Here is an 18,139-nt window from a genome sequence, read left to right on the forward strand (position 1 = left end):
ATTCATACCATTGCTGCGTTCCCGCTATAGGAGCTCAGCATCGATTTTACTTGATGTGCTGACCTCTTTTCGTTACCTACCTGTTCATAGCTTGGAATATACCGGGTCTTTTAGCTTAGAATATCAGATAAAGTACACGCGGAACTTTATGTGAACTTGGTAGTTCAGAAAAGTCTGACGCGGAACTTTTTTTGAACTTTCGAGTTCAGATGAAGAACACGCGAAACTATTTGTAAACTCGGTAGTTCGGAAAAGGCTGACGCGGAATTTTTTTTTAACTTTCAGGTTCAGAAAAAGTAAACGCGAAACCTTGCGCGGAACGCATTGCGAACTTACGTTTGACAGTTCTCTTGTTTGTTTTGATTCGGCCGCAGTTTATATGTTTATGTAGTGACGGATTTCGCGCCAAATGAACCCGCGGTTGGCAGCACCCTCTCCAAACTGGTTGAAACTTTTTGGGTGTGAAGACATCACCTAATTAAGCATCTCTGCATACCTACTTTTTCCAAAATTAGTCTAGACTGTCTTCTGAATAGGGCGAAACTTTTCTTGCCAATTTTTTGTAAATCGATATAATTCAAAAACGGTAAATACTACAAAAAAATGTTCTATAAGTAACTTTTAGGAAATTGTATGAATTTTCATGAAAAAATATGGAAAAAATTATACATCAAGTCATACACTGAAAAAAAATGCAATTTAAACACAAAACATCGATTGAAAAAAATGGTCATCTCCGAATTGGCTAAAAATTTTTTTGATGAGAGACAACATTGTTAGCTACATTTCGTTCATACATCGCAACTTGAGCATATTTAAGAAAAAAAAAGTTATTCTCTAACTCGGGGGAGGATTTTCGGCTATTCAGTCTATTTAGAGCAGCTAAACGATGTTTCGCTTCTACTATCCGACGTTTCGATGATTTATTTCATCTTTTTCAAGGATTCTGGAATGTTTTACATAAAATTTTTGTTATCTATACATAAATTGCATGTTGTGTTTGACTTACAGAGGCTATATCGTTTGTTGTTAATGTATGTATGCATGTAGTAATATTTGTCCTAATCTGTTTTCCTTACTAAAATGGCGTCAATTCTAACTATTGTCAAGATATATTATAAATTAAGCTTATTTGGATTATTATTTTAACACTACTCACTATAATTTGTTATAACTTTATTTTCGCTATGTCTGTTTAAACTATTTATTTGTTACCGGGCGAAAAAACGGGTCAGTACGGTTCAATTTGGCTTAAGCGTTCTATTTTAGCGTTGGTTTATCGTTTGCTTTGCTATCTGTACACTGTGTTGGTGTGTGGCAACTATGTTAGCTGATTTGACGTTTATGGATGAATGTATAACAGTTTTATTTAGCTGTGTTTTTAAGTGTGTGTATTACTCCTGCATATATCGAATTGAGTCCCTGTGTGTCTGTACGTTTGTTTATGCTGTTTTCGGTTGTCATAATATGGCATACTTCTAAGTACGGTAGTGACTGTTGTTTCTTATGTTTATCTAGGATTTTGGTGTGGTTCAAGTCGAACCGATGGTTTAACGTTATGCTGTGATTCATTAGTGCGGTTTTCTCCTTCAGTGTGGCTATTTGTGTATCCGTGTAATCAGTGTCAGTGGTGGTGGCTGTTTTTTCTGCTAATAACTTGTCCAGTGCATTGTAGTGTGTTTTATGTCCACTAATTCTCGTTTTTAGTTTGTTTGTTGTCATTCCAATATAGCATGCTTCGCAGTTTATGCAAGGTATGCTGTAGATGACGTTGCTTTGGAAGTCGTTGGTTACGGGATCTTTAACTTTGGTGAAAAGTTTACCTACGGTATTTATGTTATGTGTTGCCAGTCGTATGTTGGGGTATTCTTTTTTCAGGTGCTTGTCTATTTTATGAGACAAGTTCGGTATGTATGTTATAGAGCGGTAAGTATTTTCCAGGTTTTGTGAGTTGTTCGGCAGCGGTTCAGCGATGTTATTGTGTTGTTGTTTCCGGTTTATAAGTCTGCGCCGTAGACCTTTCGGGTAGCTATTGAGATTGAGTCGTTTGTCGATGATTGCATTAATTTCTGCATCTTCCAGGTTTGTAGACAGGCGTTGTACTCTGTTGATGAAATTCGTTGCAACATTGATTTTTTGGTGCAACGGGTGTTGCGAATTGTAGTTGAGGAATCTTCCACTTGCGATAGGTTTCATGTACCATTCTGTTTTAATCTGTTGATCGTCGGTTCGGATGAGGAGCATATCAAGAAATGGAATACGCTTATCTATTTCTAGCTCGTATGTAAACTGTATGTGCGGGTTGTGGTTATTGAAAATGTCCATAACCTGTTGTATTTTGTCAGGGGGGATCGACATCAATAAATCGTCCACATATTTCCAAATGAATGGTGGTTTAAAATCTAGTATTCGTACTACGGAATCCAGTAGATTTTCCATTACTAGGTCGGCTAGCGCTGGGGACAAAGGGTTCCCCATGGCAGTTTCGAAGATCTGTTGGTAGTGCTGATTATTATAACGGAAGTAGCTCGAGTCTATACAAAATTCAACTATTTCTAAGAACAAATCCAAGCTAATGTTGGTATTTTGCTTAATTTGATTTCAGTTGTTGATTATGTCGTGCATAACAAGGTCTTTGGGTATTGACGTGAATAGGGATGTTACGTCCAAGGATATTAAAATATATCCTGGAGGCAAGGTCATTTTGTTCAGCAATTCGCAGCACGCGAACGAGTTTTTGATATTGTATTGGCTATGTATCGAACTATGGATTATTTTACCGACGAATTTGGATAATTGATATGATGGGGCTGTCATGTTTGGTACTACCGGGCGTAACGGAAGTCCTGTTTTGTGTGCTTTTGGTTGACCATATATTCTGGGGCAAACTGCGTTGTGGATAGATAGTTTTGAAGCTGTTTTTCTGTCTATTAATTTAAGTGTGAGTAGGCGTTGTACGAAGTTGTTATTCTTTTGTTGGAAACTTGATGTTGGATCACGTGGTACGCGTTGGTATGTATGTTCATTGTCTAGAAGCTGTAGCATTTTAGTTGTAGCATTAGTAATCTTGCATTGGCATAAGTACTGTTTTGTTTCCTTTGTCTGATTTTAATACGTATATGTCCGGGTTGTTTTTAAAAAAATTCTTAACTATTATTATAGCATTTTTATAAAATCTATGTTTATCGTCATTCGGGGAACTATGTTTATTGTGGTGGATATGGTTCAAAATGGAGTTGGTGATTGTGCACCGTGTGCGGTCTTGTATTGTTGTATCGGGATTCGTTTTTAGTATGTTTTCTATTTCTGCTATGAGGTGGAAATATGGTATTTTTTGTATCGTTGATGATGGGATGGCAAAACTTGGTCCTAAACTAAGGAGTATTTCCATTTCGGGCGGAATTTGTTTGTCTGTACCGTTGTTTAGTGCTTTCGAGTTGGTTTCTAGAGTTGTTACGTTTGATGCTTTAATTTTTTTCTGTAATATGTTTTGGAACTTCCTTTTCGTTGTTTTGCATTTTTCTCGAACGTTTTTATCGTAAAACTTGTTTTGGCTATCGAAGAATGAAGTTAATGTTTGTGCAGTGACATTTGAGGAGTGGATCTTCGTTTCTACAACGGCTTTTTGTTTTTCCAGTGACGATAATTTAAAGTAAGTGTGTTGGATTTCAACATTTAGAATTGTCTTTTTGAACCGGGCTATGCACTTATTTAGTTTTTTTAAATGTGGACCATTTTCTTCCATCAACGGAAAGGTGAATTTAAAGCTATTTGCTATGTGGTTTGGGAAAACTCCTCTTTTGCGACAGCGAATAAGGAATGATTTTCTGTTTACTATGTTTCCTAATTTTTGGGTAACTTTAGCGTACTCTTTTAACCACTGTTTTGTTTCTACACCGTACTGAACCTCAATATTGCGATAGAAATTGACCTTTGGAATATGTGCCATAGTATATACCTTATGTGGATACTTATCGACTGTGACGTACAACTCGGGGGAGGATTTTCGGCTATTCAGTCTATTTAGAGCAGCTAAACGATGTTTCGCTTCTACTATCCGACGTTTCGATGATTTATTTTATCTTTTTCAAGGATTCTGGAATGTTTTACATAAAATTTTTGTTATCTATACATAAATTGCATGTTGTGTTTGACTTACAGAGGCTATATCGTTTGTTGTTAATGTATGTATGCATGTAGTAATATTTGTCCTAATCTGTTTTCCTTACTAAAATGGCGTCAATTCTAACTACTGTCAGGATATATTATAAAATAAGCTTATTCTAGACAATGAACATACATACCAACGCGTACCACGTGATCCAACATCAGGTTTCCAACAAAAGAATAACAACTTCGTACAACGCCTACTCACACTTAAATTAATAGACAGAAAAACAGCTTCAAAACTATCTATCCACAACGCAGTTTGCCCCAGAATATATGGTCAACCAAAAGCACACAAAACAGGACTTCCGTTACGCCCGGTAGTACCAAACATGACAGCCCCATCATATCAATTATCCAAATTCGTCAGTAAAATAATCCATAGTTCGATACATAGCCAATACAATATCAAAAACTCGTTCGCGTGCTGCGAATTGCTGAACAAAATGACCTTGCCTCCAGGATATATTTTAATATCCTTGGACGTAACATCCCTATTCACGTCAATACCCGAAGACCTTGTTATGCACGACATAATCAACAACTAGAATCAAATTAAGCAAAATACCAACATTAACTTGGATTTGTTCTTAGAAATAGTTGAATTTTGTATAGACTCGAGCTACTTCCGTTATAATAATCAGCACTACCAACAGATCTTCGGAACTGCCATGGGGAACCCTTTGTCCCCAGCGCTAGCCGACCTAGTAATGGAAAATCTACTGGATTCCGTAGTACGAATACTAGATTTTAAACCACCATTTATTTGGAAATATGTGGACGATTTATTGATGTCGATCCCCCCTGACAAAATACAACAGGTTATGGACATTTTCAATAACCACAACCCGCACATACAGTTTACATACGAGCTAAAATAGATAAGCGTATTCCATTTCTTGATATGCTCCTTATTCGAACCGACGACCAACAGATTAAAACAGAATGGTACATGAAACCTATCGCAAGTGGAAGATTCCTCAACTACAATTCGCAACACCCGTTGCACCAAAAATCAATGTTGCAACGAATTTCATCAACAGAGTACAACGCCTGTCTACAAACCTGGAAGATGCAGAAATTAATGCAATCATCGACAAACAACTCAATCTCAATAGCTACCCGAAAGGTCTACGGCGCAGACTTATAAACCGAAAACAACAACACAATAACATCGCTGAACCGCTGCCGAACAACTCGCAAAACCTGGAAAATACTTACCGCTCTATAACATACATACCGAACTTGTCTCATAAAATAGACAAGCACCTGAAAAAAGAATACCCCAACATACGACTGGCAACACATAACATAAATACCGTAGGTAAACTTTTCACCAAAGTTAAAGATCCCGTAACCAACGACTTCCAAAGCAACGTCATCTACAGCATACCTTGCATAAACTGCGAAGCATGCTATATTGGAATGACAACAAACAAACTAAAAACGAGAATTAGTGGACATAAAACACACTACAATGCACTGGACAAGTTATTAGCAGAAAAAACAGCCACCACCACTGACACTGATTACACGGATACACAAATAGCCACACTGAAGGAGAAAACTGCACTAATGAATCACAGCATAACGTTAAACCATCGGTTCGACTTGAACCACACCAAAATCCTAGATAAACATAAGAAACAACAGTCACTACCGTACTTAGAAGTATGCCATATTATGACAACCGAAAACAGCATAAACAAACGTACAGACACACAGGGACTCAATTCGATATATGCAGGAGTAATACACACACTTAAAAACACAGCTAAATAAAACTGTTATACATTCATCCATAAACGTCAAATCAGCTAACATAGTTGCCACACACCAACACAGTGTACAGATAGCAAAGCAAACGATAAACCAACGCTAAAATAGAACGCTTAAGCCAAATTGAACCGTACTGACCAGTTTTTTCACCCGGCAACAAATAAATAGTTTAAACAGACATAGCGAAAATAAAGTTATAACATATTATAGTGAGTAGTGTTAAAATAATAATCCAAATAAGCTTAATTTATAATATATCTTGACAATAGTTAGAATTGACGCCATTTTAGTAAGGAAAACAGATTAGGACAAATATTACTACATGCATACATACATTAACAACAAACGATATAGCCTCTGTAAGTCAAACACAACATGCAATTTATGTATAGATAACAAAAATTTTATGTAAAACATTCCAGAATCCTTGAAAAAGATAAAATAAATCATCGAAACGTCGGATAGTAGAAGCGAAACATCGTTTAGCTGCTCTAAATAGACTGAATAGCCGAAAATCCTCCCCCGAGTTGTACGTCACAGTCGATAAGTATCCACATAAGGTATATACTATGGCACATACTCCAAAGGTCAATTTCTATCGCAATATTGAGGTTCAGTACGGTGTAGAAACAAAACAGTGGTTAAAAGAGTACGCTAAAGTTACCCAAAAATTAGGAAACATAGTAAACAGAAAATCATTCCTTATTCGCTGTCGCAAAAGAGGAGTTTTCCCAAACCACATAGCAAATAGCTTTAAATTCACCTTTCCGTTGATGGAAGAAAATGGTCCACATTTAAAAAAACTAAATAAGTGCATAGCCCGGTTCAAAAAGACAATTCTAAATGTTGAAATCCAACACACTTACTTTAAATTATCGTCACTGGAAAAACAAAAAGCCGTTGTAGAAACGAAGATCCACTCCTCAAATGTCACTGCACAAACATTAACTTCATTCTTCGATAGCCAAAACAAGTTTTACGATAAAAACGTCCGAGAAAAATGCAAAACAACGAAAAGGAAGTTCCAAAACATATTACAGAAAAAAATTAAAGCATCAAACGTAACAACTCTAGAAACCAACTCGAAAGCACTACACAACGGTACAGACAAACAAATTCCGCCCGAAATGGAAATACTCCTTAGTTTAGGACCAAGTTTTGCCATCCCATCATCAACGATACAAAAAATACCATATTTCCACCTCATAGCAGAAATAGAAAACATACTAAAAACGAATCCCGATACAACAATACAAGCCCGCACACGGTGCACAATCACCAACTCCATTTTGAACCATATCCACCACAATAAACATAGTTCCCCGAATGACGATAACCATAGATTTTATAAAAATGCTATAAGAATAGTTAAGAATTTTTTAAAAAACAACCCGGACATATACGTATTAAAATCAGACAAAGGAAACAAAACAGTACTTATGCCAATGCAAGATTACCAAACTAAAATGCTACAGCTTCTAGACAATGAACATACATACCAACGCGTACCACGTGATCCAACATCAGGTTTCTAACAAAAGAATAACAACTTCGTACAACGCCTACTCACACTTAAATTAATAGACAGAAAAACAGCTTCAAAACTATCTATCCACAACGCAGTTTGCCCCAGAATATATGGTCAACCAAAAGCACACAAAACAGGACTTCCGTTACGCCCGGTAGTACCAAACATGACAGCCCCATCATATCAATTATCCAAATTCGTCAGTAAAATAATCCATAGTTCGATACATAGCCAATACAATATCAAAAACTCATTCGCGTGCTGCGAATTGCTGAACAAAATGACCTTGCCTCCAGGATATATTTTAATATCCTTGGACGTAACATCCCTATTCACGTCAATACCCAAAGACCTTGTTATGCACGACATAATCAACAACTGGAATCAAATTAAGCAAAATACCAACATTAACTTGGATTTGTTCTTAGAAATAGTTGAATTTTGTATAGACTCGAGCTACTTCCGTTATAATAATCAGCACTACCAACAGATCTTCGGAACTGCCATGGGGAACCCTTTGTCCCCAGCGCTAGCCGACCTAGTAATGGAAAATCTACTGGATTCCGTAGTACGAATACTAGATTTTAAACCACCATTCATTTGGAAATATGTGAACGATTTATTGATGTCGATCCCCCCTGACAAAATACAACAGGTTATGGACATTTTCAATAACCACAACCCGCACATACAGTTTACATACGAGCTAGAAATAGATAAGCGTATTCCATTTCTTGATATGCTCCTCATCCGAATCGACGACCAACAGATTAAAACAGAATGGTACATGAAACCTATCGCAAGTGGAAGATTCCTCAACTACAATTCGCAACACCCGTTGCACCAAAAAATCAATGTTGCAACGAATTTCATCAACAGAGTACAACGCCTGTCTACAAACCTGGAAGATGCAGAAATTAATGCAATCATCGACAAACGACTCAATCTCAATAGCTACCCGAAAGGTCTACGGCGCAGACTTATAAACCGGAAACAACAACACAATAACATCGCTGAACCGCTGCCGAACAACTCGCAAAACCTGGAAAATACTTACCGCTCTATAACATACATACCGAACTTGTCTCATAAAATAGACAAGCACCTGAAAAAAGAATACCCCAACATACGACTGGCAACACATAACATAAATACCGTAGGTAAACTTTTCACCAAAGTTAAAGATCCCGTAACCAACGACTTCCAAAGCAACGTCATCTACAGCATACCTTGCATAAACTGCGAAGCATGCTATATTGGAATGACAACAAACGAACTAAAAACGAGAATTAGTGGACATAAAACACACTACAATGCACTGGACAAGTTATTAGCAGAAAAAACAGCCACCACCACTGACACTGATTACACGGATACACAAATAGCCACACTGAAGGAGAAAACCGCACTAATGAATCACAGCATAACGTTAAACCATCGGTTCGACTTGAACCACACCAAAATCCTAGATAAACATAAGAAACAACAGTCACTACCGTACTTAGAAGTATGCCATATTATGACAACCGAAAACAGCATAAACAAACGTACAGACACACAGGGACTCAATTCGATATATGCAGGAGTAATACACACACTTAAAAACACAGCTAAATAAAACTGTTATACATTCATCCATAAACGTCAAATCAGCTAACATAGTTGCCACACACCAACACAGTGTACAGATAGCAAAGCAACCGATAAACCAACGCTAAAATAGAACGCTTAAGCCAAATTGAACCGTACTGACCCGTTTTTTCACCCGGTAACAAATAAATAGTTCAAACAGACATAGCGAAAATAAAGTTATAACAAATTATAGTGAGTAGTGTTAAAATAATAATCCAAATAAGCTTAATTTATAATATATCTTGACAATAGTTAGAATTGACGCCATTTTAGTAAGGAAAACAGATAAGGACAAATATTACTACATGCATACATACATTAACAACAAACGATATAGCCTCTGTAAGTCAAACACAACATGCAATTTATGTATAGATAACAAAAATTTTATGTAAAACATTCCAGAATCCTTGAAAAAGATGAAATAAATCATCGAAACGTCGGATAGTAGAAGCGAAGCATCGTTTAGCTGCTCTAAATAGACTGAATAGCCTAAAATCCTCCCCCGAGTTGTACGTCACAGTCGATAAGTATCCACATAAGGTTATTCTCTAAAATATAAAATGAAAATGCAAACTACAACCAAGATATATTATTTTTTTAGTGTAACACTTCTTGATAGAATGAAATACTTGTTATATTGTGTAAATGCCCGAAAAAAAAGATCATTAAAAAAATATTAAAATAAACCTTAAACATTGCTGTGATTGTACATAGCTATACCATAATTTAACTATGTTTTTCATTGTAGATACATCAATTTTACATTAAATATCATTGTCTAGAACAATAAAAAACATCGTTTTTGCCATTTTTACCATGAAAAAGGGGGGTCGTTATGTATCTTAACAGCATTTCTTCAGACATTTTTCTCATACATTTAAAAGTCACTGACAATGTTTTTCGTGGTAAAATTATTGTCGGTGGTAGATTCAACAACAAAAAACGTTGTTAAAACATGGTAATGACAACAATCGTTTAGAAGCTTACAGTAAAAATACCGTGTTTTTTTATGGTTACAATGTTAGTGCTGGTGTTTTGACTGCTACAATACATGTTTATTCTACCTGCAGAATATATGTTTATTCTACGTACGTATCTTTTACCTATTGTATCTGTTGTGATATGTATGCACGTTACGAACCTGTTTAACAGCTTGATAAAATAACAACGCTACTCAATCAACTTATAGAAATTGTGAAGAGAAGCTCGACTAAGTTTTGTTATCATGGATCAAAAGGATATATCACTGCTGAAATATTCGAAATGCTGTGCAGCTGTTAGCAATAAGAAGTGCAGCCGTAAGGGTTCACGCAGTTTATCTTCAACGATAATAGAAAAAATACGGTCCATGGGTTATGACCACCAACTGGATGAATCGATGCACATTACATTTACATTTGTGTTTCTTGTCAAGCTGTAATATCGCGTAGCAGAAGTTTTCCACAAAAAAGCGACGAACGGATGAATACGAAATATTAAAAGATATTCTAGTTCAGAAGATGACCCAAAAATATTTACTGTATTTAGTAATGGTAAGAAATAGATGCTAAAGCAGGTATTAGACGAAGCAAACATTTGCTATTTTTGGTACGAATTTTATTTACACAAAATAAAATCCGTACCAAAAATAGTAAATATTTGCTTCGTCTAATACCTGCTTAAGTGATTATGCTTTCCAGATGGTCTCGAGGTACGATGCTGGCCTAACAAGCCAGTCGTCGTAGGTTCGAGTCTCGTCTCGGGAGAGTCTGTTAGTGCCAGTAGGATCGTGGCGCTAGCCCCGCAATTGTCCTGTACTCTAAATAGTCGGCTGCGAGGTCTGTGTTTAAATAAACAGAAGGTCAAGTTCCGAATCGGAATGTAGCACCAAGCCTTTGCTTTGCTTTGATTATGTTTGAAAATAAAACATTTGAGTTATAAAGTAAAAAAATCGATTTTTTCTTCCACATTAACACCATTTTCATAGGTAAATTTATCAGGTTATACATCGGTAATACAATGAACTTTAGGTACATGCATACTAGGGTGGGGAAGTATTTCATTCCATCAGGTTTGTCGACTTCAGGAGTTAAGAATAATGAACGTCTTTCTTTAAAAGGGTTAGATTCCTCGGGTTATCTTAACCGGTGTGCAAAGGTCCTTTTCGCATTCGAAAGGCTTAAACACACAAGGGACAACCTCTGAAATCTAGCGTTCGGATTAAGAAAGATCTGTGCGAGTTCGTATTTGCTAGTGGTATGATTTTATTTGGTAGCAAATCGGGTTTATATACAAAATTTACAAATTGTAATCTTACGAACTATGCCTACGTATGGAAGAGAAAATGAGAGAGAAGATTCTCCGAATCTTCGTAAGGGAACAAATAAGAACGCGACAGAATTTCCATTCGCCTAGTCAGGTCAAATTTGCCTTCCCCTAATCCGGTACCTGAACGGGAAAAAGGTTTCGAACGTTATCGGCTTCCTTTACACGCGCCTACGACAACATTCATTCAGGTAGTTACAATGTTTTACAAAGCACCGGATTTGCATTCCCTATTTCCCTACTTAAGATGATAATGCGTACGCAGACGCGCCGGCTGATAATAGGACTTATCGCCCTTTTCTTTGAGCATTGTCCGGCCATAATTCACATAGTCATTGACGCTGGCTAAACCTAACAGACTGAGAAAATAGACCGCTTACGATCAGTGCACTCGCACGGATCTAGATATTCTATACCTGCTTCTAATCTAGCACCCGCACGAAGGGTCGGTCGGGGATTATCTATGTAGCAATCTCCTCTATGAAGGGAACCTATTGCGATTATTAAATCTATTCTAATTCCTTTTATAAGAACAATATTAAATGAGTTGCTGAATGACTATATTGTCAAGTTCTAAATAATGCGTTTGCTACATTCTGGACCCCATAAATCTACTAAGATTTATCAAAAAACTATTACGCATTATTACAAAATTATACATCTTTTCAAAATAAACATATTGCATTTACGGTTCAAATAAATTACTAACATATTACTACACTTCATCTTCTGTGGTGTGTTTCGCAGCCGTGTAGCGTCTTCTGGCGGTCTCCTTAATTCACGATTAGCCATGACTGTATCTAACGTAGATATACATTGCTGCTATCGCTATTTTCAGTGGCAGTATCGTAGGCTTCCCAATCGAGACAAATAGTTGAATGTTGTGGACAGTTTTTCTGCCATCTCTCAGATGAGCGGCTTTGAAATTTATTCTCTTCTGCCATAATCTGATGATAAATTTGGTAGTGTAGTCTCCGCCAATCGGAGAAATCGTTTTTATTTACGAGGTCACACTCGCCGTTGAATAAGGTTTCTTCTATTTCTGTAACAGGTTGATTACCGGGTAACGTTCAACCGTCGAACCGTAATTCGAAGTGTTTTGGCTCATTATACCATTTAATTTCTCCGACATATTCTATAGTAGCCTCATCTGCCGTATTGTTTTCAGACTATACCCAACGCCATTGATCTTTGGCAGTGGTATCCACTATTTCGCCGACTCGGATGTTAATGTATGATGGATATTTTCTTTTCGTATTTGTTACCCATGCTAGCACTGTCTTCGAATCTGTCCATAATGTTGCAGATTTTATGTCCAGACGTATCTCTTTTTGACGACGTCTAATAGCCTTGTCCCCATGACTGCCTCATGGAGTTCCAGACGTGGAATAGATAGTGGTTCAATTGACACAACTCTTGTTTTAGCTGTTATTAACTGCGTATTGATTCCAAAGCTTGTTTCAGTTCTAGCATATACACAAGCTGCAAGTGCCTTTTCAGAGGTGTCAACGAAAACATGTAACTTTATCGGAGCGTGCTCTGTTAGAATGCATCTCGGGATCGATAAGCCTTCCGCTTGTTTGAGTTTACGTAAGAAGTTCAGCCATTGATCATACAGCTCATCCGGAACAAGTATATCCCATTGTTTGGAATATTTGTGTAGTTCCTGCATTAGTATCTTACCATGCACAACTAAATGAGAAATTAGACCCAGGGGATCGTAAATACTCATAAGCAAGGATAATACTTGTTTCTTCGTAGGTATTTCGTCAATATTGAAGATTCCTGCTCCTTTATCATTATGATTAAATCGGTAACTTAGCATGTCTCTACTGGTGTTCCAATACACACCTAATACCTTCTCAATTTGAGATTTCTTATCTTGGAACGGTTTTATATCAGCGCATAACCGTCTTGTTACAGGTATACTTCTCAGCAATTCAGTATTATTCGAAGAGAAGTTTCTAATATGGAAGCCTCCTTACTGATGAATTTCGGTTACCTTTTGTACAAGTTCCTTTGCCTTTTTTGGATCCCAAAAACTATCAACGTAATCGTCGACGTAATGTTGTTTTATTATTGCATTTATGGCTTCAGGAAACTGTTCTAAGTATCTCTCTGCGTTATGGTTTTTTACAGCTTGCGCGCAGTACGGTGAACAAGTCGAGCCAAAAGTCATGACTTGCATGACGTAAATATCCGGTTTTTTACTACTGTTGCAGTCGCGCCATAAGAAACGTTGCGCATTTGTCTTCACGGCGTATTTTCACTTGATGGAACATCTCCACATACAGGTATTTTTCCTTCTCGAATTCATAGAAGAGTCCCAAATAATGAAGTCAGTTGATCTGGACCGGGCAGCAACATTGAGTTCAAAAATACTCCATTTACTTTTGCAGCTGCGTCGAAAACTTATCTTGGCTTCGGTGGCAACTTGTTTTGTTGAAAACGATGAAGTGCGGAAGATAATTTAAAGTTGGAAGTTTCGTAGCAATTCCCGTTGATTGAGCTTACGAATATATCTTTCTTCTTCTTCTTAGATTTTTACCCACGGAAGAACTGTTTAAGAGGCTGACCAAAATACTGTTCTAATAACGTTCAATCGTATTTCGGCCTCAATAGCGTTTACTGTCTTCAAAGCGTGTTGTTGCAATTCCGATGGGTCGAGTTTATCTATAGAATACTTTAGTTTTATAATCATCGAAGGTATTGGCTTAACTTCATACAGTTCAACCTTTCAACGTGTAATCACTAGCACTTTTTATATTTGTGGATATCTTCTTATAATTTCACTGCCTTTAATTCACAGGCAGACTTCGGTTACTTCTGACAATTTTACTTCAAATTCTCCGCAGATGAGAAGCTTTTTGTTGTCGCTTTCAATTCTTCTTAATGTACTACGGCGATAGAATCATTTTTTTCGCTCAATAATTTTTTCTATAACTTCTATGTTGAAGATTTTATCTTTTATTGATGTCTCATCGTTTCTCCAATTTAAAAAACGAAACGCTTGCAAAGTTTGTTGACAGGTTGATGAATTTTTGATGTATTAGGGTTTGTTCTTTATTTTCCTTCAAACATCCAAATTTGCAACCTTTACGGAAGGTTGCATAAGTATTCCTTTAGCATTCAAATTAGCAACCGTTGACCTTTAACGGTTCCACCAATTTATTCCATTCACTTCGTTCTTTGCCGAAGATTTCAAATTTATACGTCTTCGATTCAAAAAAGTTAACTCTTGAACCTTTTTCCAACGAGTTTTAACAAGTTTGAGAATCCTCGATTTATTATGCCATGTAAGTTTTTCAATAACCTTCTTCGTAGTTTCATCGACTGAACTTGCATTGCATTGTATCCAGCGCCTTTCTTCGATGTCTTCCTGAATTCCATCAACTTTAACATTTATTAGCGATATGTCGTTCTTGCTAACATCTTCATCCTGCGTTGAACATGTTTTAAATTTAGTGGATTCTAGCATCATTTTTTTCCTTGTTGATATTCTATTGCAGCTGAATATTCCAATATGTTCATCCTTTTGGCCAATTCGTCGTATCGTGTTCCAAAGCATGTCTGGAAACTTTCCAAATTGTTTCACCTTGTCGTTAGGTGATTCTGCAATTTCCGACGAATATTTTGGGCTTGAGATACATCCTAGCATTTCAATATTATTCGATAGGAATTTGCTTTTACTATTGAACCCATTTTCATAGAGGCTCTTGACAGCCGCGCTCTAAAGATGATTCTCGAGTTTTATATCCGCATTATGATGTTTAACTATTGCATTCTCTGCGTAGGAAAATTCCTCAGGACATTTAAAACCATTGCAGCTCCAAAATTTCATTGCTGCATCAAAGAATACATTGTCCTTCATGACAATTGTAAAATTTCGACGAAAATTCAATATCAAATGATCTTTTATCAATTCCACTGATCGTTGCTTCCGAGTAACGTAGTTATTCAAAACATCATTTCTGGCCACACACTGCTTTATAGTGTCTAAGTTGTTTTCAGCGTAGTTGTAGCTTACTATCGGTTTGTTGCGCCTAATTTTCCATGGTGATCCTGGAGCATATCTTCCGTTTTTGGAATTGATGGCATCTGCAGGTGATACTCTCGGTTTAATAATGTTACCAGGTCTTCGTTTTAAAACCGAAGGACATCTCAACAATTTATTATTATTCGATGAGAGTTTTATGCCCTTATGTTCATTTACTTGATGAATTTTAGGGTCTTTCTTTTTACTTTTGAGCTTCCCTTTTTGAGAGCTTATCTCTGATTTTTGGCAATCTTGATAGCCTTGTTTTACTGGACATACTTTAGTGGCATTAGCTCGTGCAGGTTTCTTTTCCACAATCTTTGGGGAATTAACAAGAACCTTTCGCGGTTCTATTGATTCTTCAGAAATGTTTATTCTTTTAACTGCTTTGAATATTTCTTCATTTCCTTTTGAAGGCTTTGGATTAGATTCGTGGTGATCAACTCTTTGGCGATTCCCGAAAATTACAACAGATGTTGTATCCTTGTCTTTGAGTGGCTGTTCATCTTGTGCGCTTTTCCTGGCACACATAGGAATTCCTGGCGGTTGTCTTGATCTCCGCCTCATTGCATGCGCTTCAACATGTGGTTTCAGCCAGTCGTTTAATTCATCTAAGTCTTTGACTTGAGACTTTTCCTTAGTCTAACAGATTTGTATGCCGAAAGAAAACTTTCCAATAATATCCTCCATCAGCTGAGGATTATTTAATAGGCGAATTTCATTCATGGCCTTTATACTAGACACAAATTTGTCTAGTGCATTGGAGCAACCCGTTAGATTCGTAGTCTTACGGATGTCATTGAGCAGGTTTTTATATTCCAACTCATCCTCGTACCGGGTGAGTTGATCCAAACATTCTGGATCTGCTAGCCTGTTCTCTGCTGGAACATGATTTGCTTCTTCACTAAAGCGAATCTGTGATGATTCAGTCTTCGTTTGATAAACTGAATACATCTTTCTTGCCATAGTTTCTCCATGGTCTTTAAATCTTTGCGATATCGTATCGCTGGTCTTTAAACATTGCATTATTGCAAGACCCATTTCGATGTTTGTGCATTTAACACAAATCCATCGTTCCTCAGGTAATGGTAGCCTTCTAAGGTGTCCACAGTTTAAATGAAATCTGCGATCGCACTCATCACATGCGACCATGTTTTCCTTAGAATCTTTCTCCTTGCACAAGCGGCAACTACCGTTAGGATTGTTAACAAAATAACTAATCGTTGAGTAATGAGGGCGGTAGCGGCTTTCTGATGATTGTTTCTGTGGCTTCGTAGGGTTGATCAGATGACTTCCAAGGTTGATCGCCGTAGAAAGAATCGTCGCAAGGTTGAAAGAAAGGACCGATACCAACTAGCTCCTCTCTGGAGCCACCAAATGTCGACTTCAGGAGTTAAGAATAATGAACGTCTTTCTTTAAAAGGGTTAGATTCCTCGGGTTATCTTAACCGGTGTGCAAAGGTCCTTTTCGCATTCGAAAGGCTTAAACACACAAGGGACAACCTCTGAAATCTAGCGTTCGGATTAAGAAAGATCTGTGCGAGTTCGTATTTGCTAGTGGTATGATTTTATTTGGTAGCAAATCGGGTTTATATACAAAATTTACAAATTGTAATCTTACGAACTATGCCTACGTATGGAAGAGAAAATGAGAGAGAAGATTCTCCGAATCTTCGTAAGGGAACAAATAAAAACGCGACAGAATTTCCATTCGCCTAGTCAGGTCAAATTTGCCTTCCCCTAATCCGGTACCTGAACGGGAAAAAGGTTTCGAACGTTATCGGCTTCCTTTACACGCGCCTACGACAACATTCATTCAGGTAGTTACAATGTTTTACAAAGCACCGGATTTGCATTCCCTATTTCCCTACTTAAGATGATAATGCGTACGCAGACGCGCCGGCTGATAATAGGACTTATCGCCCTTTTCTTTGAGCATTGTCCGGCCATAATTCACATAGTCATTGACGCTGGCTAAACCTAACAGACTGAGAAAATAGACCGCTTACGATCAGTGCACTCGCACGGATCTAGATATTCTATACCTGCTTCTAATCTAGCACCCGCACGAAGGGTCGGTCGGGGATTATCTATGTAGCAATCTCCTCTATGAAGGGAACCTATTGCGATTATTAAATCTATTCTAATTCCTTTTATAAGAACAATATTAAATGAGTTGCTGAATGACTATATTGTCAAGTTCTAAATAATGCGTTTGCTACAAGGTTGTTTTATGCCTTGTTCAGACTACGCCGGATATCACCTGATATCGCCAGATGATATCGGATATCACCTCAAGCGTTCACATTGGATTGAGCTGATATGATTTGACATTTGCTTTGGTAATTGAAAAGAGAAGAAAACAAAAACAGGTCAAAGCTAAAACAAGGCAACAAGAGCAATGGGATTAGGATAAAGATGTCAGCGAGTTGGCTCGCACCAACGCGAACTCTCATATGCAATTGTCAACATGTGCGGGACGGAAATAGCGAAAAAAATATTTCCTTCCTTTTTTCTCGCATGCAACAAGAATTGTGAAATTTGTAGGGTTGCGTCAAATGTCTGTTGGCCGTGTTGTTAACTGCTGGAAATGTGGTTATTATTGGTTTTCGAACATGATATCCGCGATAGCATGTAGCCGAGGTGATATCCATTGACAGCTCGATTGTATGGGATATCAGGTGATATGG

General features: G+C 37.3%; 2 protein-coding genes and 1 long non-coding RNA gene across 3 annotated transcripts; 2 read left to right on the plus strand and 1 right to left on the minus strand.

Moving 5' to 3' along the window:
• Positions 1–1,365: 1,365 nt before the first annotated feature.
• Positions 1,366–2,478, minus strand: LOC129717265 (uncharacterized). The gene has a single exon (XM_055667126.1). It carries the CDS (start codon positions 2,476–2,478, stop codon positions 1,366–1,368), a length of 1,113 nt encoding a protein of 370 aa, XP_055523101.1.
• Positions 2,479–6,037: 3,559 nt separating this feature from the next.
• LOC129719079 (uncharacterized) lies at positions 6,038–6,465 on the plus strand. The gene is made up of 3 exons (XR_008727123.1): positions 6,038–6,155; positions 6,216–6,305; positions 6,369–6,465. It is a non-coding gene; the product is annotated as an uncharacterized LOC129719079 (long non-coding RNA).
• A 1,289-nt stretch (positions 6,466–7,754) lies between these two features.
• On the plus strand, positions 7,755–9,092 carry LOC129717266 (uncharacterized). The gene has a single exon (XM_055667127.1). It carries the CDS (start codon positions 7,755–7,757, stop codon positions 9,090–9,092), a length of 1,338 nt encoding a protein of 445 aa, XP_055523102.1.
• The last annotated feature ends 9,047 nt before the right edge of the window (positions 9,093–18,139 follow it).

This window comes from Wyeomyia smithii, chromosome 1 (genome assembly GCF_029784165.1).
Source record: "Wyeomyia smithii strain HCP4-BCI-WySm-NY-G18 chromosome 1, ASM2978416v1, whole genome shotgun sequence".
In the NCBI taxonomy this organism is placed as follows: domain Eukaryota; kingdom Metazoa; phylum Arthropoda; class Insecta; order Diptera; family Culicidae; genus Wyeomyia; species Wyeomyia smithii.